We start from the raw sequence: 24,437 nt of genomic DNA on the forward strand, positions 1-24,437 counted from the left end.
AGAAACTTATTTTAGCCAAAACCCCAAAACTCCAGAAGATCCAAAAATATTTTTTTCCCTGTTCTTTCCTTGTAAAAAGTATCAAATTATGCAATTTAAACTGCTAGAATTGTTTATTAAAGGTCTTTATACTTAGCTTAAAATGTTATATTGTGTGTTACCCACACTTCTCCACTTGCAGGCTGAGTAACTTTCTCTTCACTTCAAAGGCACCAGTGATTATAATGTTTGTCATGCAGGTGTAATTTAAAGTCACTGTATGGGCAATTTAACTCTACCCTTTGATAATGTATATTTTGAATGACCAGTTCAGGAAACACTGTAAATTACTATTTTCGCTTAAGAAAAAAGGTATATAAAATAATAGGGCAAGACATATCTAAGTTACCAGGCAGGTCTGTGCCTGCCAGTCATTAGTTTAACAATCCCTTGGACAGTTTTCAAGGCTGGGGAACTTCTGTTTGCTTGGGGTTTTTGTTTTTAAACAGACATCTTCAATACTGCTTTTCTTTTTCTTCTTTTTTTGTTTCAGAACTTTTTTAGTATACTTGTTGAATTCTGGGGCATTTTAGTTGTTTATGCACAGAATGTCACCCTGTGTCTCCCTCTGCAAGCACTGTAAAATCTTGTAGATACCTGGGCCTGTTTCCTACCAACTGAGTGTGTTAATGTCTGAAGTTTTGCTATAGGTTTTCTTCTCACCAGTAGGATGAGATGTGCACTCTTTCTCTTACCTCACCACTTCTGATAAAACCTCTGCAGGGGAAGATGATGATGATCTGCACCCGTTCACTGTTCATAATAAAATCAGTACTCCATTAAAATACAAATAATAATCTACTTAAAAGTTAGCTTAATTTTATATTTTGAACAAGCATTAATAAATATTAACAAAATGATATATAGTAGCCGATGCAATGAAATGATGTTTTGTAATGACAGGGGATTAAAAAAGTTGTATGAATGCCATAATATATAGAGCTGAGTAGTAATATATATTATTTTTGTTAACAATGGCTTGGGATAGAAAAAATTAATTGAAATTGAGAAATGATGCGACGAATTTTTAAAGCCAGGCACACTTGTGAATAATTGCTCACGCTAGAACATTAGTTTGTAATATATTCATGTTATTGGCAGATGAAAAACAAAGCAAACATGGCTTAGACATCTTCACATGGAGCACTTTCCTTTTTAAAGGGTTTGGGAGAGCTTAAAGGATATTTAAAAGCCTTTAAGTTAGAAGAATGACATGAATATTAAGATTTGAGAGCCATGCAAGGAACATTTTTATATTACATAAGATAATATAGAATTTTAGCTGGCTATGGAAAAGATGGCATATAGTGTGCTTATGTCTTTCAAATGTGGCCTTCTCATTTATTGCTAAAGTTTATGTTAACAGAAAGAAATTAACAACACCCTTGAAAAACACACTGTGGACACATCCAATGAGCAGTTCTATTCTAGGATTTATTATACTTTTAATGTGAATCTCCTTGTTGTTTCTGCTTTTTATACTTCTGTTTCTGTTGTGTAGCACCTCGCTAGAGTCATATTGTAGATGAGACTTGACCTAAATCTGTGGAAAAGAGTAATTACCAATTCAAAAGTTACTTTCACAATGTCATATGATATCTGTGAGCCTTTGTAAACCAGAATATATCAACTGGCTTTTTAATCTTAAAGTTATATTTAGAACCTTCCTTAGAAATCATATAGTATTTTAAAAAACACAATCTGAGATGTCTCTCAATACAAACCACAACTACTTGAGTAGAGCTGAAGAACTCTGCTGAAAAACACGTATTTGCTAACATGCTGTAGTGGAACAGCATTTTTCAGCCTGGATATCTTCTCTGACCTCTCTGTTGTGGTCTTGTTAACCAGGTGTCACTGTCAAAAGAAAAAATCTTTAAGACACCTCTGATGTGATTTGCTTTGTGCCAATTACTGTGTCTCCTCTGTTGGTCACTGTGAGCACAGAACCAGGTACCCACGCTGCTTGTGGAGACCCACTTACGTCCACAGAGCTCGGGTTTATTCAGGGGTATGACTGTTGACTAATATTTAAAGTTTGTGGGATTCCTGGGCTCAATTTCTTTGAAAAAAAATTGCCAGTACATTTTAACCCTGGAGGTTGGAAACTCTCCATTATCCTGCATCCTCAAATGGAAGGGTGGCTGCACTTATGAACAGCCCAATGCCTCCTTACACTAAGGATCTTCTGTCATCCTAAAGGCTGCACACTCTAAGTTTTTGGATGTTTGCAGCATTCCTAACATGCAGTTGGTCAAGTACTCTGAGCATCAGTTATTTGAGAAGCATCCCCTGGTGGGCAGTGAGCGAGAATGGGCACTTCTGGGGGATCCTGTCTGAAGCCAAGGGGTTTCCAGCCATGGCACAGCTCTGTGGGGCTCTGAGCACTCAGCAGGCACAGGAATGGTGAGGGTGATGCTGCTCACCTAAATCCTCAGTTCTAAACTTTGCTATAAGTATGTTTGCACTGATACCAAATTGTACTACAGGCAGTCAGGCTCTATGTGGTGGCAATATTTTGCTAGCATGAGGTCAGGATCTGATTACAAGCCTGAGGCTGCGAGTTTATCTGTCTCTTTTCATGTGAGAGAGCCACTAGCTGATTTCTTGTATACTGCTTCAGCTCTCAGAAATGTTGTTATTGGCATATATGTTCTTTTTATAAATTGCATTTAAGATATTTCATTCTCTATCATCATTTATTTGGAAAAAAAAACCCGAGAAAACAAAAAACAAGTAGCCCAACTTGACTGCGATATAAACATTTCATTCATTCACTGCAAAAAATGTGATAAGTGAGAGAAATGTGGGTTGGAAATGTGGCCAGCAGCCTGGAAAGCACATGATAGGAGTTGGGAAACAGCAAAGTGGATATCTGCACTTCAGTTGAATGCTTAAAGTTTGTTCCAGGCCATAAGGGTTGAACGTTTGCAACCAACAGTTATGTGAGTAACACATATTTGAGTGCAGCGTGCACAATATTTTCCATTTACTCTACCCTGGTGCTGGCATTTTTTCTTTCTCTAAAAAATAGGAAAGATCACATTTGACAGATATGAAATGTAATCCCAAAGTTACAACTCATCTCAATCCAAAATACTCCAAGTTCATTAATGGAGGTTTGCATGCAAGAAACACACTGAAAGGCCCAGAGGGAAATGGCTGAGTTTACAGTGATGCTCAGGAGCCAGAGTGGCCAGTGAGGGCTATCTAACTTGAGTACATGGAAACTGAGACACTTCCTCACATCTATGTGCATGTGCTTAGGTTGCCAATTTGAAAGTATTGCCCTACATTTATTTCCGTTCAAACTACTCACAGTGAAATTCTACCACCCTTTGTAGGATTGGCATGCCTGAGCAAAACAAGTGGTATTTAAAAGATCTTTTCTATTGTCACCTAAAAATGATTGATTTGATGATGTATGTGCAGGAGTGACATTTGCTAACACAATACTCTGATATTCTACTCATAATTTGATTTTAAGTCCTACAGTCATCACTGTGACATTAAACGACAGTAAGAGTGTTCCAATGGTCATTAAGGAAACAAATGGAAAATACATGCAAGGATTTTTTCGCCCTTAACTCAGGCTGCTAAGCCTGAGCATGGAATTAAAAGTGAATCCAAACAGTCAATTAAATATTTATATTACTAAAATCCTGCCTAAGACATATGTTTGTTGTGACCACATATTCTACTGCAGAATGTTCTTATAAGCACAGATATAATGGCAGGGTATTTTTGTAAAATTAAAAGAGAATACTGTTTGTAAAATACAGTTTATGGATCAGCAATTATTACTTATGAACAAGGGTTTTTAAAGCAAAGTGCAATAGTGAAGTATTTCTGTGAGAAAACAAGAAATAATTTTTAACAAGAAACACACAGCATTGTTTTTGGACAAGTTGAATTGCTTATAATGTTGTTGTTGTGTTCAAATCCTCCCCAAATTACAAAGAAATATCTTCCATTCTTCAGGATAATGGGAAGATATTTTGTCTAAATGTTCTGGTCCCACAAGCATAGTTTTATCCTGTAAGTGTCTTCCGAGTTCCATGCTGTTTGACATTAGTTCTGTTCTCTCTAATAATTTTCAGCCTTTGCAGCTGTTTGAAGAAAATAGGGAGCCACGGATCTGAAAATCAGAGATTTCTGAATGCTCTCAGGAGATTCCCTGCCATTCTTTTTTGCTGAAACAATCCTGTAGCAGTGTCAGTAGCCACCAGCTAATGGCAGCAGGGCTGCAGGGCGGGAAAAGGAAAATAGTTCAGTACAAATGACCAAGAAATGATGGTGTTTGGGATGCTCAGTCTGAACAACCCAGTATCACTGTGTCCGCTCTTACAGCTGCCTGGCCCACTCTCAGGCCATACAAAATATGCTGTGTTGAACAAGTTTCCTTAAGTTTCACTGTGTCTCGGGCTATGGAAATAGCTGCTTATTAGTATGGAAACCTCACCCCTGTGCTCAGTTTATATCCTATCCGAAGTTTAACACCAGTGGACAAGGAAATGGATTACCTCTCCTGCATGGAAACACAGAGACTAAGCTGCTCAACTGTAATATCGATCTCCTTTAATAGCAGATGTTGTAGTCAAATAGTGGAGAGTAAACAACTTAAAGGTTAGGTTTGCTTAGCTGGACGGGACACATCTCTGGCATGTCTGAAGTAGAATTACCTTAGCTTTGCCTGCTATTGATCTAGGAAAGGAAAGGTGAAGCCAACAGCATTTCAGAGACAAGATGTTAAGCCTACCACATATAGATTTTGTACCATATGATTGAGGTATTTGTAGTGAAGCAATGACCTGCATTAAGAAGGGAAATCAGTGACTCACAGAAGTGTGTGATCTTCAAGTTGGCCAGTAAGCTGGACGTGGTCTGCCAGAAGAAACAGCAGCCAGGAAGTAAGAAGGGCACAGCTCTGCTGTGGTCCTGCTGAGCCTTTTTCCATCAATATGAGAAATGCTCCAAAATCTCTAAGGAGACAGACTGCAGAGGCCTCATGGCAAAGCCTCCTCCTGCAGCAGTTGTTAACCAGCTTCCCTATATCCTTTCCCACAAGGCACTGTCACTGCTTATCCTGTCGTCCCTGTCCTTTCCTCCACCTTGGAACATCTTCCTCCTTTTCCAGAGAGGTTTGTCCCTCTCCCAGTTGCCTCACTAAAACTTTACCTCCCCAGAAGTCCAGAGGTGGAAAGATGAAAGAAAGAGAACGAAGCACAGTGTGGAGAGAAGGCAGTGCTGCAAGGGTGGTGTCAGCTCAGTCCCTGCTCCTGCACTGTATATATTCTAATTATTTCTACTTACAGAAGAAAGCAATTCTTATGAAAAATAAGTGATATTTTGGGAATTAGGTTGGGGGTTTTGGTTTGTTTGGTTGTTTTGGTTTATTTTTAACATAGTCTGGGTATAAATTATTATAACAATAGAATATATATTATGATTCTTTAAAGACTTTTACATATACAAATTAAAGGGAGAGTTTCCATTTAAATTTAAATAAAACAACACAACAACAACAACAAAACGAAACAAAAAAACCCCAACCAACCAGGTTTGAGTGTAATGTGCTGTCTCTCTCAGAACAGGTGTTGTAGCCCACACTTAGCTTTAGGTATTATGCTTCACCCTGTTTAGGATGCATTCCTCTGCAGGATTACTGTTCATCCATTAAAGAGAAGGACCCTCCTCCAGAGGATGACTCAGATCCCCAAAGCCAAGCCCCTGCCCCAAATTATTCTCGAATGGTCTGTCCAGACAGTCTGAATGGCATGTCCAGAGCTGGAGGTGATCACTCTTCTAATGTAGGAACCTGAGTTATGTTCTTAAAGGCAGCAGGTGTGATTGCACTCCAGCATTTGCACTACAGTGCTGTTGTGAAGCTTTCTGAGTTGTAGGCTGTCTAAAGGAGTTAGAAGGAACTGATCTTCTATGGGAAGAGTCATTCAGATACCAGACACACATTAAAAGTGTGCTTTCTTATCATGCCTTCAGAAGCATGACTACCAAATATAATTATGAATGCAGCAGTACTTGAATTCCAAGTCTCTTCCTATTTAATTCCACAATGAATAATTAATTTCAAGGAGCAGATCAATAGGTATTGCATTTTGAGCAAATATTTACTGTTTCCAATTAAAACATGAAGATTTTTTTTCTCAAATTAATTTGCACTTTATTTGTACACGTCTCTATATGGACCAATACCAAAACAGGTTAAAAAGAAACAGATATTCTGTGTGCAATGTGAAAAAATTGACATGTAATGCTGTGACTCAAAATACAAAGTTTCCTGCAGATTTACTCTCTGTTGTTATTTTTTCTTCATTAACAAAATAGTTTGGCATAACTAGATTTTCTTCCTCCCTCTCTGTCTACCCCTTTCAAGTAGTAAATTCCTTCCTTCCTCACCTTCCCCACAAAGTCAAGAAGCAGTTTGTTTTCAGGTCTGTTTAAACCCTCTGAACTTGCACGTCAAATAAACCAAGCTAGTTCCTCAGTGGATGAAAGATAGAGGAGAAAATATTAATAGGCTTCTTATTGACTCAGTGTGGCTTCAACAGGAACCCCAACAGTTTATTCTGTTTTATATTTGGGGATATATGCAAGCCTACTCCTGTGCTGCCCCTATCAAATGATGGTGATGCTACTGCATTAAAGGAAAATGATTCAAATCAAAAGATTTACACTATTTAAAACAAAAAGAGCTTTACCCTTTAAATGTGAAACATTCTTTATAATACTAAGGCACTTAAACATAGACTTTCTTTTGGTTGTTAAAACAGCAATGAAGTTCAGCCAAACTCCTTACTCAGTCCTTGAGAGTTGGTTTCCCTATTACCAGGGACACAAATGCCAGCTTTAGCCAGCAGGTGTTCAGAAATGGTTATTGTAAGAGAGACTTTAGAGACTCACAGCGGATCTTACAAAGAGATAATACCATTTTCCCTACTTTGTCAGCTACTTTATTTCTCACTGCAGCCATGGAAGCTGTTTGCTGGAGGTTTTTCTCCCTTGCAACAGAACCTTGGCATATACAGTGAAGTATTTTGGTGGAATGTCTCAGTCTCTGAAAGGCTTTGGCCTGACTGTGTTCATACACCTTTTGTTTTCTCTGAATGTTTGGTTTCTGAGACTTACTGGCATGAATGTTCAAAATGAATTTCAAAGATGCATATGCATGTCACCATGGGAACTGAAGGCTGATCACAAACAGCAGAGCTGCTGCTGGGATGATTGTGTGCTTTATCCAGTTTGGGCATGGAAGCAGTGCCATGTGAATTATCTGAATAGTCACACAGCAACTGTGGTGGTTACGATTGGCACAAACTGCTTTGCCACTGATCTGCTGAGGGTAAGAATATCTCATGACTGTGAAATGATCTTAAATTACAGCAGCTGAAAGAAGTATAATTTGTTTGTGCAAACTATTATTAGAAAAGAAGGCTAAAATGGACATTTTTTGCCCTTATTTATTTGCTCAGCTCAGTCTCGGTCTTGAATTGAATCCTCTGTCTTCACTTGTTGATATGTTGGCTTTACAACTTCATTTCCAGATTATGCTTGAGAATTGTGTAAGAGAAAACATCCATATACTGCTTGATGGAAGAAAACATGTTCTTCTTAATTTACTTTTAGTGAGAGGATGAGAAGCCAGTTGTTTCACTTTTCAAGATATTAGTTGTTATTGTGCACTATGGGAAAAAAATGCCAGGATGAGCCAAAAATTTCATTGTTTTATGGTTCTTTATAGCAGTCCCATGCTCTGTGGCAGCCACCACAAGCTCAGACACTTCACAAACTTCTGTACTAGTTAAACAGACTGTAGATTTGTAAGAATAGTCACTGTTTCTTAAACAGAGTCAGTGTAATTAGTTGATACCTATGATATAATTCCTAAGGTAGCAAAGAGGATTTTTTACTTAACTAATATATTGTTCTTTGAGCTTCCTTTAATTCATATTTTCCATCAATCAGTGCATGTACATTGCATACATTCCCCAAATTGATGAAGTCAAAAATTATGAAGGCTTGGAGTAATAAAGCAATACAGAACATTTTGCTAGACTCCGTAGTGTAGTTGTGTAGTAATTTTTTCAGCATCATAGTTCTGTAATTGAAACATTTTTCTGGATTAAGTGCTTTCTTCCCAGCTAGGTGAAGTGATAGGAACTTTTCTCCCCCCTCTCTAGTTTGGGGAAGGAATAGCGTTAAACTACACAGCCTTTATGGCACCTCAAAGAATTGGGTGAAAAAAGAAACAGAATGGGAAATTGTCCGGCTTTCATGAACAGGCACCTTTACGCCTGCATGTGTGGTACCTGCTTTCCGTAGGCTTCAGTGTTCACAAAAAGATGTATCACAAAAGGACCTGAAGTTAGGCACACCATAGGAAAACAGAAGAGTAATTACTCCCTTCTCAGCAAAAAGAGAGCTCACTCATTTAGTATCCAATTAATTGTTAAAGCACTTTATGCCCGCCAGGTTCTCTTCTGAGCTAGTTTCAAAGATACAATAAATATAAGTTTCAGACTGCACAAAATGCAAATCATGCCAATTTCTGGAAATAAAAATAATGTTTTTTCTATCCTTTACTGTTTGATTTATTCCTAGCTGTTTTGAGAAGTTCATGCAGTTTTGGTGCTATTGCCTGCTAAAGATTTTCCCTCCTTTCCTTTATTGGCCCCATTTCTCCCACACACAAATCCACAAAGCCACAGATGCTCCATTACAATGATGTCAGTCTTGCTACATGCTCCAGCTGTTTGATAGGTACATTTATAAAGTTCAGCCTTTTACATTATGCCATAAATGTATATTTCATGTATAAACATAAAGTTAACATATTGCAGATCACTCTAAGTGTAATTTTAATGGAGGTCCAGTAAGTTTAAAAAATACTGAAAAGCATTTAATCTTTCCGTTGGCAACATTTTTATAGTAAGTTTTCCAAACTTTTTTTTCTTAGGCTAGGTTTAAATATTCCCTGCCCTCTCTGCTATTTCATCTTCTGTGATCTTTGGAAAAAGCAGGGAGTTATTATAGTAAGACAATATGTATTTAAAGAAAGATGTCTGAGGAAAAATATGTTTCTCTCCACAACTTCTTGGTGCTCAAACCCTCACTCAATGTTCTGTACATTTACCAGCAAACCACGCTGCAAAACACCTAATTCTTGGATTTGCCAGATTTCAGTGATATTCGAAATGGCCGATACGCTGCTGATAGGATGTATAAATTCTAATAGATTGTTTTAAAATTTCATTAAGAATTGGGTCTGAGCCTTAAAGCCATTCTTTGTGTTGTGTCCTGAATTTCAAAGGAACAGCTAAATAGTGCCTATTTGTCTCTGCCCTCTACCCCTTTTCTCTTTGGTATGTGTTTAAGGGTTCAGCTCATTGAAACTCTGTGCACCATTGACTGGTACCCACAGGATCCTTCCCTTGTCTCCCCTGGGTGCTTTCCTTCTTACAAAAAATGTCTTTATTTTTCACTCTCTCTTTGAGTTGCCTACTTTGTCTTCATTTGGATATGGTGCTGAGTTATCACCATATTTGTACCAGATAGTCATTATTATTCTAAAATAAATCTCTTCGCTTAGAAAGATTTTGAGGCCTAATCTCTGTTTTGTTGGCTCGGTAATGAAATGACTCTCAAGAGGACAGATGAAAGCTGAGATCAGCAGCTGGGGTTGCTTCAAGCAACATCCAGAACACACAAAGTCCCTAACACAACTGTAGAGACTCAAGTTTGGGACTGTGAGCTGTGTGGCTGCAGAAGAACCTTCATCAGTGCTGTGGATCTGTTTCATTCCAGACCGTAAATAAGTAGCTGGGTAGTCAGAATGGAGTGGAATTCAGTACTGAAATCTGAAAAAGAAAAATATGATAAATTCCTAGCAAGAACCAGTGACTCAGAAATGCTGATAATGTCACCATTATTTGTTTTCTTTTTAATTTTCAGGTCTTTTGTTATCCAGCAGATCCCAAGTAGCAACCTCTTCATGGTGGTAGTAGATAATGAATGCTTCTGTGATTCTGTCCCACCAATTACCATGGCACCTATAGAAATAAGGTATATCCTTTTATTTACAAGCTGGTCAGAAAGAGGTTCAAGATGCAAACATTGAAAATTTTCTTATCATGGGAAACTTGCATTGCATGACATCGTCACCCATTATATTTGCTGTTTGAAATGTGTTCTCACTATTTTTTCAGTGAGAATTCACTCTTTTTTTTTTTTTTTTAACAGCCAATATGAATTAAGCAAGCACATGTGGATCTTTAAGTAGCATAAGGTCATGGTCATCTTTAGATGGACATCTTTTGAATTATGCACTATGCAATTTTCTCATGAGGATGGAACTCATGATATTGAAACTTATAGAACTTCTTATAATATAGGTATCTCTTTCTTTTTAAGGTGTGACTGGAGCATTGAAAATGTTTCAGAATCCTGCTTTCCAAAAATACAAAAATGTAGCAAAGTAAATATATCACTTGATTTTTAATTTCCCCACTTCCTAGTTTTTGCTGGTCTGTAGTTCAGGTAGTTCAGGATTAGTCTTTTCCCATAAGTTGGAATTTGTCAAAAGCAGCCTGCAGTGTGCTTTTATTGCCAACTTATGGAAAAACAGGTCAGCAGTGTAAGTGCAGATGTGCTGTTGAAAACACAGATCAGGGAGAGGAAAGCACTCGAATCACTTTCTTTCTCTTGTGGTGACCACACATATCACCTGGGGGTTTTGAGGGAGAGGAAGAAAGGAGCTGAAAGATTTTCTCTGTATTCATTTCAAAACACTCCCATGAGAATACAATCTCTCCTTAACTGCCTCATACATAATGAATCCCTTAAATGTGAACGGTTAAAATCTCAGAAGATAAGAAGACGCCCAGAATCTTGTCATGGATTTCACCCTGAAGTAAGTTTCTATCTACCTTTCCTTTCTTTCAGACTCTGGTAAATTTTTTATTTCTTTAAAAATAGTAAATAGGAAAACTATCTTCCAAGATGAAATGTTGGGAAATATTCAGAAAACTGTAGTAAGGGAAGTGTGCTACAAGTCTTTTTTGTGCTCATGTAGACAATGTCCTGAGTTGCTGCTTTTGCAGACTGGCTTGTATCATGTAAGAGAACTTGGTAGGATGTGAGCACTGGCAGCCAGGAATATCTGAGAACTCTGGCTCAAGCACTGACCACAGGATTCTTTGTTAGAGATGGCCGAGAACTTTGTGCTGCTAATGTTTGCTTCAGTAATTAGCTCCAGTATCATACCTGTCATGCCACAGTCATTGTGCTTACACATAATATTGCTCAGGAGGGGTAGTGACCCCTCCACTATATGTATTTACTGCTCTGTGCTCTGCATAATACTCTTGTACAGTGCCAAGGAGAGCTGATAGAGACCAGGATGTGGTTACAGTGGCTCGTACAGGATAGGTTCATATACATCCTTTTTACTCTGGAGTAGCTTTATTTCTGCCTCTGATGGGGTAATGCAATGTAGAACAAGACCTAAAGTATAAGGTGGAGGGGATCACTTGTTCATGCTCACTTTCAGTCTACAACATAAACATGTCCAACTCAAAACATGTTCTTGTATTACTTCCTGAGTCTATTTAGTTTATGGGCTTTGTTGTTTGCACCAGTGCTCTTATGCCTATGTTCGCTAAATAATCATGTGTCATAATTGAATGTAGTGGCTTCTATTTATTTTCCTTTGTTGTTGTTTTATTTTCTTTAGGAAAATGCAAGAGAATGTGGTGGTGTCTCAGGCCTTAGTGCTAAACCTTCTCTTGTTCTCCTTCCTCTGCTATTGACGATTTTCTCCAGGTGACATCGACTGATGTGTTCAACTGGCATGCTAAAATATGGATAAACTGTGAACTGGGAAATGGTGCAACATAGAGGACATGAAATATAGTCAGAGCATCAGCATTTCATGATTTTAAACTGTTGGTGATATAAATTCTTAAAGACATGTTGAAAAAAGATTTATCTTTTTACTTTGCAAGTCATGCAGATGTGAATTTGGCATATGGTAGTCGTGATTCATCAAAAAAGGACTTGGTAGATAGAGGTGACCATTGCTTTGTCCCATTGAAAACAATTTAAACTGTGTACTTTTTTCAATAAAGTATATTAAAATCACAGTTTCAGAGTGTATTTTAAGTATGCTAATATATTTGTTCAAATAATGAATGATGGGAAGAAAATAAAATAAATGGATGATATTTTATTATGCATTTAGCCTCTTTCTGAAAAGATTCAGAGAAGAAAATGGGGAGTTGGCTTTTACAATAAGGCAGAATAGCTTTTATTAACAACTTTAGGAAACACCTGTGTGTGTATGAAGCTGAGCAGGTAATATATGGTGCTGAATTATAGTGAAAGCTTGGTTCCTGGAAACAGCTATAAAATATCTGCATTTAGAAAGTGAGTCAAAGCCTTATTAAAGCCTTGGTTCTAACTTGGGCAAGCTTTGGATCAAACTGTTTGATTTGGCTGCAGATGGCAAAATTGAACTTTTCATCTAAAGGAGTAGGAAGACATGTAGAATAGCCCATATCAAAGGGTGATACTGTTCTGTTGGTGTTCTGCCCTCGAGATCTCATGGCAGACAGGAGCAGCTCATTATGACGAAAGTCATAAGCAGAGAAAGTCTGACTTGCAACACATCTGTGTCAGCAGAACCCATTATTGGTTTTCATTGAGTGTGCCTGTTGGTAGGCAAAGATCTAGACCACTGTTTTCATTCCAGGCCGTTGTAAGGGAAATGAGGTAATAGAGATGAGCATATTCCTTTTGCAATTGGCAGCGAAGTCCCTGCTGTGGCTATATTTGCTGAAGATCTTGATCTTTGAACTGTGTTAGTCTCAATTAATCTTTGGAGTTTTATGCAAAGTAGAACTCTATCAAAGGAGAACATGTCCTACCAACAATATAATATATCAAATACAAAATAATGAAATAAAAAAATACACAGTTCTGAATCTGGTACTTGGAGATTGCAGTTTCCTGGTTGGGTGTGTTTGCTTTCAGCCTTGGATAAAGGCTAAGCAGATTTTCTCTGTATCTTGGTTGGGAATAGGGAGCATGGCCACTGAGAGGGGCTTTGTTTTAAAGAATACTATCCAGTTTGTAAGAGGAAGAACTAGTAAAGTAAAATTTCCTCTCCAGTGCTTTCATGGGTTCAGATGCACTGGTATGTCCTCTGATTCTGAAGCCATACAAGTCTTTGGACTCATAATTTTCTTTTCCTCGCCTCTTTTTTTTTTTTCTTTTATTGGAGTTTTTTTTCCTACAGACTTCTCTGTCCTTGCTTGTTGGTCTCAAAATTACTCACTATGGAATAATTTTCCAGCTGACATTTAGTCAAACTGTTGTCCTAGTGACATGCTCTGTTTACTGAGCAAATTGGGAACTCAAGGCATTTTCTCCACTTGGGCTGACATGGATATCCTGCTGTTCTTTTCTTGGTTTTTCACTGAGCACCATTCCCCCTTACCCTCTATCATTCTCGCAAAAACTAATGTCAAGACTTTATAAATAAAGTATTTTAGTTTCTGATTCTCCTTCTGAGTTTTCAGAATTCACAACATTGCAGTCTCATAATGCTTTTGTATGTCTGATGCTTGTTCTTCTGTAATGCTATTTAATGTTTATAGCCAATATAATACAGGTGATTTTCCTTGCTAGTAGAAAGTTGGTTGAAAGAGATTTCCAGAAAAGCTGCTCTCCTGCTAATGGAGAGGAATGTTCCTGACTGTGTTTGAGTTTGCTGGTCAGACACTATACCATGAAGTGGATCTGTGCTGTCATTCCATAACCTGTGGCAGGTCACAGAAGGTTATGGAATTCAATTCGATTACCTCACTAATCTGAGATGCTATTCCTCTTAAATCCTAAAATAAGTATGCAAGTTCTCATGCAAAGTCAATTGCAGTAAATAGCAAAACAAGTATGTGTGCATATGTATACATACAGCTGCATATGTGTAAGCTACATACATTTTTAATAAACAGGAAGTTCAGACATCTTCTGTATCTTTTATCTCCCTGAATCTGAAGGCAAATCCAAGGAGAACTGGGACAACTGTACAATCAGTTTCAGCACAGCAAGAGGCAGAGCTAAAAGCTTTAGCTTTTGCAGGGCTTGGATCTTTTTCTTCTTTACTCTCTGCTAATGGCATTGATTTGCAACTATTAGCCCCAGCTGCCTCATCTTCCTTTAATCTTGATAAAGTAAAAGCTGTCTGGGGGCTCAGGCTGGCCATGGACACACCATTTTTTAATGGGTTTGTGTGGGAAAACTGTCCATAACTGTCAGTGCTGCAAACTCTCCTTTAAAATCCTGTAAGCCACAAAGCCTCAGGCAGGTTTCCACAGCTGTGCTATCTCCTCTCATTGTTTTTGTGACACTGAGACTGCCTGACCCACTGTGTTTTGCTGCCAGGGCCAACTCTGCAATATGTGTGTTCGGCGACACAGGTGGTTGCCCGGGGCAAGACGATATTAAAAGCAGCAGTAATTGTTTCATTGCCTAAATGGCTTCAAGAGACTGTTACAGTTTTCTTCTGATAGCAGGAACCCCAGAACAAGGCACTGGCCTGTTTAGCCCTTTGGGTTCACTAAGCAAAATAGAAGTTTGGCTCAGAAGGTTTGTGGCTGGAAGATTCCAGTTATTTCCATGTGTTTCCTGAGCCCTTTATGGCCCCCAAGGACTTTTATATCTTGGGACTTTCTGTGCCTCAGAAATTCCAGCTCGTTCAGATTTAACGTAAATAGGCACTCAAAATTGGAAACTTTTCTGCAGAAGAGTGCATCAAAACCTTTCACCCATGGAAAATATTTTTATTTAGTTTTCCTATTTGATTATTCTTTTCCCTGAACAGCCCCAGATACTCCCAATAATATGCAGCCTTTTTTTCTACTCGTTCAAGTCCTTCCCCATGTGTTTGATTTGCAACTTATCTGGTGTACAGCAACATATTCCCTGTGACAGGACCAGCTGTCAGGTATCTATTGAGAGAAATGGTTCCCATGTCCAGAGTCCAGAAGGTCTCACTGGAGTTTATCACAATCCAGTCTCAAGACAATTTTCTTCTCTTGTCCTTAGCCTTTGGCCCTTAAGCTCAGATCATATTTCTTCCAATATAATAATATTCTTACCACAGTTCCTTAGGAGGATTTACGTCCTCTTCAAGATTCCGTCCTATGTTTCTTCCCAAGAACAGTTTTTGGAACTGGATGTTTGGATATACCAAGTCAGGGTCTATCCTTGTGATGCTCTGAGTGGAAGGATATGTCTCCAACTCTTCCAGACTTTTTTCCCTTCTTCCCATGGTAACTGTAGGTCACTAAGCAAATGCCATTTTATTGTTTGTACTTCAGTACAAATTATTTTTGAAGTCCACCGTTCTGCCAAGCAGATGCTTTGAAGAATTTCAAAGCACAGTGTTAATTTAGGAAGGACTCATTGATTTTCCTTGCATTAGACATTTTTGATTTTTTTCTCCTAAGTCTGACTGTTTTAATTAAGAGTAGTCAGGCACTGATTGATCCAGCCATCCATGTGATGAGAGGCTGAAACCTCAAGACAATTTCCTTTTCAACAGTTTTAGCAGATTTGATTGCTCATCATTGTGGCAGGAATAACCAGGTAATTGTGTTTGTGTCACACTACCCTCTAACGCCTCACCAGGTGTCAAAAGCTCATGTTTGTGCTCTGCTCTGCTGCTAACAGTTTCTGGAAGCAAATGGGGTGTGTTGACTATGTAGAAATTTGTAGGTAATTCACACAAAATCAACAAAATAGTATTGAGAAATATCAATGCAGTATCAACAATAAGTGGTGTGAAAGCAACTGTGTTCCCTATTTCCATTATTAATTGCAAGTCCTTTGTTATCTTTAAATGGAATTGAGGTTGAATTTCCAGTTAGTCATGTCAAAATGCTGTAAAATCCAAGATGCTTTTGAAGAGTTGAGCTCTAGTTCATTCAAGTAGTGCAGAGTTTGGTTATCTTTTACTTGAATTCTTTTATCAAGAGGTTATAAGGAGTTGACAGCTAGTAGAGCCTCTGTAAGATCAAGATGGAAAGCTGTTTTTTTCATTCCAGATGTGGTCTTGAACTGCACTTACATGTGTTTAAAGCAGCCTTGTAAGAAAAGGTTACACTTGACAATTCTGAGTCAAATTTGAACCTTAGCACCAGAAGTTCAAGTGGTTAATGCTGGGTTTGTTTGACTATTTTAGGATTTAGTTTGCAACTTTAACATGCTGGGTATTTCACTTCCAGGAGAAAGGGAAGATCAGATTTCAGTTCGTGGTGAGAAGTGCTTTGAGTCAGCTATTTAAATGTTTTAGGCAGAGTGCTAAATGTTTAATAGAGGAAGCTAGTCGGGACTAGCTGGGATAGCTGAACTAACTGAGAATGCTTGGGGCACACATGCAAATGTGCAGATGAATCCTGAAAGAGGAAATAAAGAATTGTTTGGGGTTTTTTCTTTGTTATTCATTTGGCATTGGTCAGTTGGGTTTAACTGGAAAAATGAAATACTATTTTTCATTTGCCCATGTTGTTTGGGGTGGGGGGGAGAATTAATTTAGAAGCAGTCAGATGCATTCCTGGATTCTTCTAATGCTTCCTCTGAGATATTACTGTGATAAGTGCAATAGTTAAGGGAGAATCCTGAGTTTCTGACAATATTTTTTTATCTGTTATAGTTAATGAAGCTGTTTAGGTACATCTGTTTCATGTCTACAGATGTGAGTGAAATAATTAGGGGAAAAAAGTAATCTATTTACATTGCTAGTTACTAAGCATCAAAAACAAACCAGAGCAACAATTAATTTGCAATTCCATTATCTCTAACATATTAAAAAGCAGGACATGAAACCTGCTCATAAAGACTCTAATGGAGACTTGTGATTTCCCATCATCAGATCTTTGTGGGTTTCAGAAAGGCACTGTCCTTTAAAGCAGACATTCTTCCTGCTCTTTCTTCTTTGGTCTTTCAAAGTCTAAACCCTGAAAATTTCAAGGACTCCCAGGAAATCTGTCCTCTGGAGAAACAGTAAACAGAGTATTTTGAATTCTGCTTAAAACCTGAAGTTATTGTGATACACATGAATTCATACAAGTATGGACTCAATAAAGAATATCTAGTTAATATCCTTTAGGTCCACTAGTAATGATATAAACAGAGATCTCTGTAGGAAGATGAATATTTTGTAAGATATAGGAAGGTCAAGAATTTTTATTTTCCACTGATAAAAGTTTTCTTGGCAGAAAATCTCCAGATTTTATTTAAAAGAAAAAACACTTTAAAAACTTGGGTTTATGAGAACTCAGAGGGGCATTGTTTAAGTCCAGTTTTTAACCATGAAATCCTTTTGACATATGGCAGTCATTATGTATTTGCATCTGTCTATCTTGGAGGATTTTTTCTAATAGAAGGTACTTAAAAGTTCCACAGTTAACATAGTTTTCAATAAACACTTGAGAACTTCTTAACAGTAAACAATGATCTTAAACTGCCTTGCCAAGTATGTAAATGATCTACAGCTTCTAATACACCAAGATTGTTGCATATTTTCAGCCCTGCATTTGGGACCTCTAGGCAATGCTGTTTCAGATTAGGACAAACCATGAATCTCTTAACTGTTTCACTTGAGAGAAGAAGGCTTTATCGTTGTGATACTCATGGCAGAAAACCTGGAAATTTGTCCTGCCCATTCCTTTCCAAATACTGCAACCCTAACTTCATTAGCATCTGACAGATTTAAGATTGGTGGAGGATACCCTAATTCAAAAAAATTAAATACTCTGAGTGAAATAAACAGGAAAACCCCCTCTGTGTTTTATACTGCTTTCCCATCTGTCCAGCTCTTGCCTCAGTCTTACAGAAGAAGAAAACTCCCTTGTAGTGTGGCAAGCATAGAGAGGAAAGATTATGGCCTCTTGAAAGGGCAGACTGACACATTTTTCCCCCTGTCCTGTTGTAGCTATCAATAGAAATATTCATGCCACATTCTTGGAAATATTCTTCCTTTCATGTAGTCTTACTGGTAAAGCTGGCTATGAACAGGGAGGGCATACAAGATTCAGCTTTCTTATGTTTTAGAGAGTGAAATTAATTTTTTTTTTTTTGGACAACATTTTCATGGCTTCAGTGTACAGCTGTTCTTATGAAAAAAAAGATACAACCATACACTATTGCAGGCAGGATCTCAGAAATAACTTGCAGAAAAGGCAACTTGGTGCATATTTGTGTCTGTGACAAGGCAGCTGATCAGGAGCCACGTTTGCTGTTTAAGAGTGGGCACAAGCAAGGACAGCACAGCCTGAAAGCTGAGGCAGTTGAAGACAAGGGAACAGGGAGGGAAGCTGATTCCAAGTAAATTCAGAAAAATGGGGGAAAAAAAAGACAAGTTACCCACTGAGCTTGGTTTGCTCTTGATTCAACAGAGATTTCCTCTGGAATTCTTCTACCATATTGTCCTCTTTTTACAGTTTGGGGGATGAAAATGCAGAGAGCTCAGGATGTGAATCCTTTGAGATTTTGCATTTGTGTTTCAATCAGGAAGTAAGAGTAGTCTGGTGCTTGACCTGACTGGGCTGTAAATACTTTGCCCCAGAACTGCTATATTGATCAAATCAGGAAATAAAACTGAGGAGCTCAGGTTTCAGTCAGTTGTGTGTAAGCAATGTGAAGATATGGCTCCAAAGAATTTCACCTATCAGCTGCATGTTCAGCCTATTAAACTGCAGTGTCTTGAGAGAAGATCATTTAAATCAATACAGAATAAAAAATCAAGTGTAAAATCTCCTATATGTCACAAATGCTGGTAGAGTCTCATCCATTTTTAATGGAAATAACAGCATTATAGGTGCAGGTATCTTTTCCATATCTTCAGTGAATTTTGGCTGGAGTATATAAAGTCCTTCATCTAAAGTATCTGTTGTTTTAAAGTCGGTGCTATAAGTAAAGAAGCTGATTTGAAAAATAGTTCTTAAAGTATGTACATTTATCATGCTTATCAGAAGTCTCATTTTCTCTCAAAGAGAGAAATCTTGAATGGTGCCTGTAAGCCCTGAAGTGTAATATCCTAAAAAGTCTGCTTTCTGGAAGAAGAGAGTATTAAACTAATCTTAAAGCCTTAACATAAGTAAGTAACTGTGAAACATTGCAAAATACTCCCAAAAAGCCTCTTGGCCCATTTGTTACTGAACTTCTAGAGACATAAATTTCTATTACCAGCACTGTCTTCTGGAAGACATTTGCAGCTCATATAAATGAAAAAACAGGCGCTTATCAAACAGACAACGCTTTAACATATCAGTAGATCAGGTTTTGGTTTTTTTTAGTGGCTGAATAATCACTGAAGAAGCACAATCACAGTATTCATGAAGAAGAAAAGAGAAAGCAAATGGATATAAAATTGATCTATCATTCTTTGTTCCAGTCTTTAGAGACTGCTGGACTCCACATCTGTTTCTTCTCCATAGTTTTATCATGATGGATCATTTCTGCTTATAGAGGTCTAGGTCCTTTTAAATCCTTCCATTTTGTGTTTCTATTCCTACTTATTTTTTTCCATGAGTTTTGAAAAACAATCCTAAAACACCCAACAAACCACCAAACTCTATTATCAAATGGAAGAAGAAAAAGATCTAAGTGCATCTTTTCTGAGTTTTCATATAATCTGCTGCCATTAGAACCAGAAGGTTCAATTTAATACTACTACAGGGGGTGTGTGTATATATGTATTTGTATGCATTATAGTTCTGGGAAATGGTTGTGCTGTAAGGAGCATTATTTTCCTCATGCAGGTATTGATAAGCAACATGTCATCCAAGCACATCCTTACCTTCTGGTTCTGATTACACCCTCTTAACCCAGCCTATACCTATGCACCAGAGTGCCATAACTCACGGGATATTATGGGCCATGTATATTTCATGCTGGCTTCTCAAGTGACAGAATAACTCTTTTGAATCTCCTGGTCCAGTCTTCAACAGAGAATGTAAATCCTTGTCTCCTGATGAGTTTGAAGACTGTGGCAGCATTCCCTCTGTCCATGCACTGCACAATAACACTCCCTACACTTCATTCCATCTCTGCTCCCTGCTGCCTCTGAAGTGTCTAACGTATGGGCTGGGGGCTAGAACTAGGAAAGAAAATCTGTTGAGAAGCTTCAAATGACAGCATTTTTTTCCAGCTCTCTTTGCTTTCACTTGATGTTTTTCAAAGATTTGTTGGGGAGAGTTAGCTTCAGTTCCTGTTTATACATTACATAATGTGTCTTTTAGCACTTGTGCCCTACTTTAAGTGGATTGGCAGGACCATTGAAAAGTAATTGAATTCCATGGTGCACTTTAAAATTATCTTCTTGAATGCAACATAGAGTGCAGTACTTTATCTCTCAATTAATCTTTCCTTTCGTTTCAGGGAAAGAAAAGACATGGGTTTTATTTTGAGGCTTGACTTGAACAAAATGCTATTTTTCCTTCTGTTTCTCCTGAGTTTCCTGGAAGCTGGATTGGAAAGGACCAATGGCACCTACTTAGAGCAATCTGAGCAGGGAATAAAAGTACATATGGGTCTGATTCTGTGATCCACTGCAAGCATTGCGTGATTGAAGTGGCCACTGGTGACTGGAACATCGTTTCTGGGTTTCTGCAACTTAGAGTTTGGGGGTTTTTAGCAGGGTTTTAAATCATGCCTTATTCTCTTGGCTGTTCTTAAGATCTGCAATCCTGTGCAGACTTCTTCAGCTGCAGCGAATTTAACCTCTTGGTTAGCACAATTGCAAGAGAAATGCTGTGTATATCTGTGCTGCTGCTGTGTTTTCACCCTTTTTCACCTATACTGTTCTCAAAGCTGACAGTTCTTAAAAGAATTGGAGAACATCATTATTCTTTTTTTTTATTCAGTTGTCTCAGGTTAATAAATGACCTTTTACCTTTACTGAGGAATTTCCCCATCTGTCTGCTCAAAGAATTTCCTTGGATGATTCTCTGTGGATTTCATTCCATGTTTTGTAGAAGTGAATTATGATTGGATTAGAAAGGCGTAAATCTTCCTGAGTTTTCAGGAGATTATTTCCTGGATTTCCAAAGTTAGCAGTATGTCATTCTATCTTCACCCATGCCATGGGCCCTGTATCCCTGTTCCAGGTGGAATTGGTTTCTGTCTGGCTGAAATTAATTTGCTCTAAGTCGGAGTTCTTAAATTTTCGCAATCAAGAGCAACTGAGATCAAGCAAATATAAGCAAATGGCTTTTGAACACAACTGTTAAAGCTATTCAGAAAACTCAGTGCTGAGAAAACATAGCCTGGCTAATTTTCTGTCTGTAGAGAGCAGCTCTCTGTCAGGTGAGATCCATTTGATCCAGTGGAATACAGTGAAACATCCAGAGCTTAAGCAAAATATTTGACTGCAAATCATATATATATATATATATATATTTTAACCTTTAATGTGAAAGGCTTATAAGGGATTTCATGTTGCTTTTTTTATCAATTCCTTATAAAGAAATATGTATATTTTTCAAAATTCTCTTGAAAGTATAGCAATTATTTCTGGTTATTTTTCTATTAAGAAAAATAATAGATATTGCCCAGTGAAATGTTAGGTTAAAAATGTTTCTCGAAAAGTTGAAATGAATAGTCTCATAAGTTTTTCAGTATTCAGCGGATTCAAAAAGATTCCAGTTTCTGTGCACCTCTGCCAAAGTGAAGAGCAACATTAATTGCACCTGGAGGGTCCTGTCAGTACATAAGATCTGAGACATCAGGAACGTATTAGTGAAAGAAACGAATATTAAAGATGCCAGGTTCACACTGCAGATGCTTCCTAATTTGAGGAAGTCAAATATTAGAGCTGCTTCCTAAGTAAACCCTATTTTTACACGAGTGTCCCCAAGGAGCACTGGGCAGCTGGCACATTTCCCTGCCCTGAGCCAATGCTGGGCAGCTGTTCCAAGTGCTGCTATTTCACTAGGAGTGAGTAGAGCTCTTGATCAATTCTGATTGAAAGCTGGCATTTTGCACAAGTAAATTTTTTTCAACTTAAAATATTTGTAGCTGGTGCTACCTGTATCACCCACTGTCATTTTAAATAACACCTCCATTCTCAGTCATCATCCCCTGCTGCACAATCTCAGTTAGTCTGAAGGGCATTTCCTCATGGAGATGTCTGTCCAGTGGAAGTCTAAGAGCTTCCTTCTGCTTTCTTATGCTGTTAACCTGTACCTTCCTGCTGGGAAGGGCTGTGTGGAGGGGAACACTCGTTGGCTGGGTTATACTGGTACACTTATATCAGTTGTAACTACACCAGCCCGGCCAGTAAAACTCCCCTTGTGGATATATTTAGTATAAAGCAAAGACCTCTTTTTCTCCTCAAGCAGCTTTCATAGTGACATAAACTAAACCAGACATAAGCACTCAGAGTCCTTATATGAATGTAGAAATAGAGATTTATATTTATATCTCAATTATAACAGTTATAATTAAGCCACTATAGCTATGCTGGTAAATTTCCCAGTGTAGTGAAGCCCTTAATTAGGAAGTAGAATCTGAAAGGTTTGCAGTTGGCTGATGCCACCCAGCTCTAAAACAACACCGTGTCCAATTCAGCCAGCAGCCTAGTTCAGTGTGGGGTAAGTCTGAGGTCAGAGGGGGACCTTTATGGGCTGCAATGTTTTCCTAACATAAATGAAAATAGAGCTGTAGATTGAAGCAGGGGCGAGTGGAGGATTGGAGGGGAAAGAGATGATTTTGCCAACCTGGTGTTTCCCCACCTTTTAAAGAAATGCTTAGTCAGGAATTTTTTGGTCAGATTTGTGCCCAGCAAGGAGCTTAATTATTTCTGATGTGGACCAGGAGCTTTTGCCTCTTCCAGATAAGGTGTCTGCAGTTCAGCTTTGATTAGGCCAGAGCTCCAGCAGAACAGACTGATAAAGAAGGATGTCTCCTGGTTAATAGATGCTGGTGCAATAGCACAAGGCCTTGCTGCTTTGTAATCTACAGCTATTAACTCCAGACTGAATTTAAAAGGACAATAGTTTTGATTTAGAAAGCTCCAAACAGCTTTGGACTATCCTGTATGCTAGAATGACTTCCCAAGTGTCACACTTTTGTAGTTAAAATGAGCACAAGCATCCCCTTTCACTTTAAAGAGAGGAGACAGGTCTCTATAAACCCTTTGTTAATGTCATGCCTAACTAGAAAAGCCTCAGGGTGCTGACTGATCTTCAGGACATTTTGCAAAATACATCCTTTTCTATTAATTTTAGAGGTCATGTGTTATGATGGTAACTGGAGCTCTCTGAAGGTGGAGGAGTTTACCACAAGCCTAATCCCTGGTTGTTAAGGAAGGATGTGAATATTTAAATCTTGTCTGGGTAGTTTAGAAGGTACAGAAAGATTTTGGGTAAGTGCTCATTCTTTGTGACAATTTCTATAAATATTTAAACACATACTGTCAGATACACTGATAACCTTTGCCCTCAGAATTGTTTATATTTTAATTGTACGTAGAATAGTTTAATAAACTGTATATATAAATTATATACACTTAGAGAGCTAGTTGTTATGGGAAACACCCTCTGATTTTTTCATAGTAACCTATCAATCTCTGTTCAGGAACAAACATTGTATTAAGCATGGAAAAGTTGCTGGAGGGCTTGGATAGTTTTGGAACTCTAATCCTGATTTTCTAACATTAGATTTTGGCAACTGAAAGTACTGCAATATATCCTCTATAGAGAATCCAAAAAAAGGTGAATAAAACTTCTAAATTACTGGACATATTCAGAAGAGAAGGACTTCTAAATACATTTCAGCTACTGCTGCAGACAACAAGTACTCAGAAATCAGAAATCAGATAGAAACTGTAGCAACACTTGTAGATAAAATCTGGAGCTGATGAACAGGCACACGCACACCTTGTGCTGATTCAGAGAGAAGCATGCCATTGATGAGCTACTGGGATTGATGCAAAAGCTTTCATTGAACTCTCTCTTGCATTCTCAGCTCCTGAGGTGAGCAGTGTCAGGCAGTGGGTGAGCAGTGTCTGCCCTGAGCATTTCTGCAGGGGACACTCCGGCAGTGCTGTGCCTGCCCTGTGCTGCTCTGCAGAGACAACGTGCTCGGTTCCATTCTCCAGCCACAGGTTCAGAGCTGCTTTCTCATCCTTCCATCTTTCCTCACTAAAAGCAGGGCCCAATTCTGACTGCCTTTGCAAAGGGAAGGAAAGCTAAAGGTAGGAGAAATTTGGCTGCTGTGAGACAGTATAGAGTTAGTCTGATAGCTTTTTAAAGTGCTTCAGAATCCCTTGGGATGAGATGGGCTATATAACTTTCAATTATTATGTTTTAAACTGT

At 38.2% G+C, this 24,437-nt stretch overlaps 1 protein-coding gene across 1 annotated transcript in view; it reads left to right on the forward strand.

Moving 5' to 3' along the window:
- CACNA2D3 (calcium voltage-gated channel auxiliary subunit alpha2delta 3) overlaps nt 1–11,881 on the forward strand; it is a gene marked incomplete at both ends in the record, with an annotated part of 393,646 nt that extends 381,765 nt beyond the window's left edge. The window contains 3 exons of the mRNA XM_082288518.1: nt 10,009–10,119; nt 10,855–10,966; nt 11,789–11,881. Coding sequence (XP_082144644.1) covers nt 10,009–10,119; nt 10,855–10,966; nt 11,789–11,881 — 316 coding nt within the window. The remainder of the gene's footprint in view (nt 1–10,008; nt 10,120–10,854; nt 10,967–11,788) is intronic.
- Nucleotides 11,882–24,437: the final 12,556 nt, after the last annotated feature.

The sequence above is a fragment of the Coloeus monedula genome (genome assembly GCF_965178545.1).
Source record: "Coloeus monedula genome assembly, chromosome: 11".
NCBI lineage: Eukaryota > Metazoa > Chordata > Aves > Passeriformes > Corvidae > Coloeus > Coloeus monedula.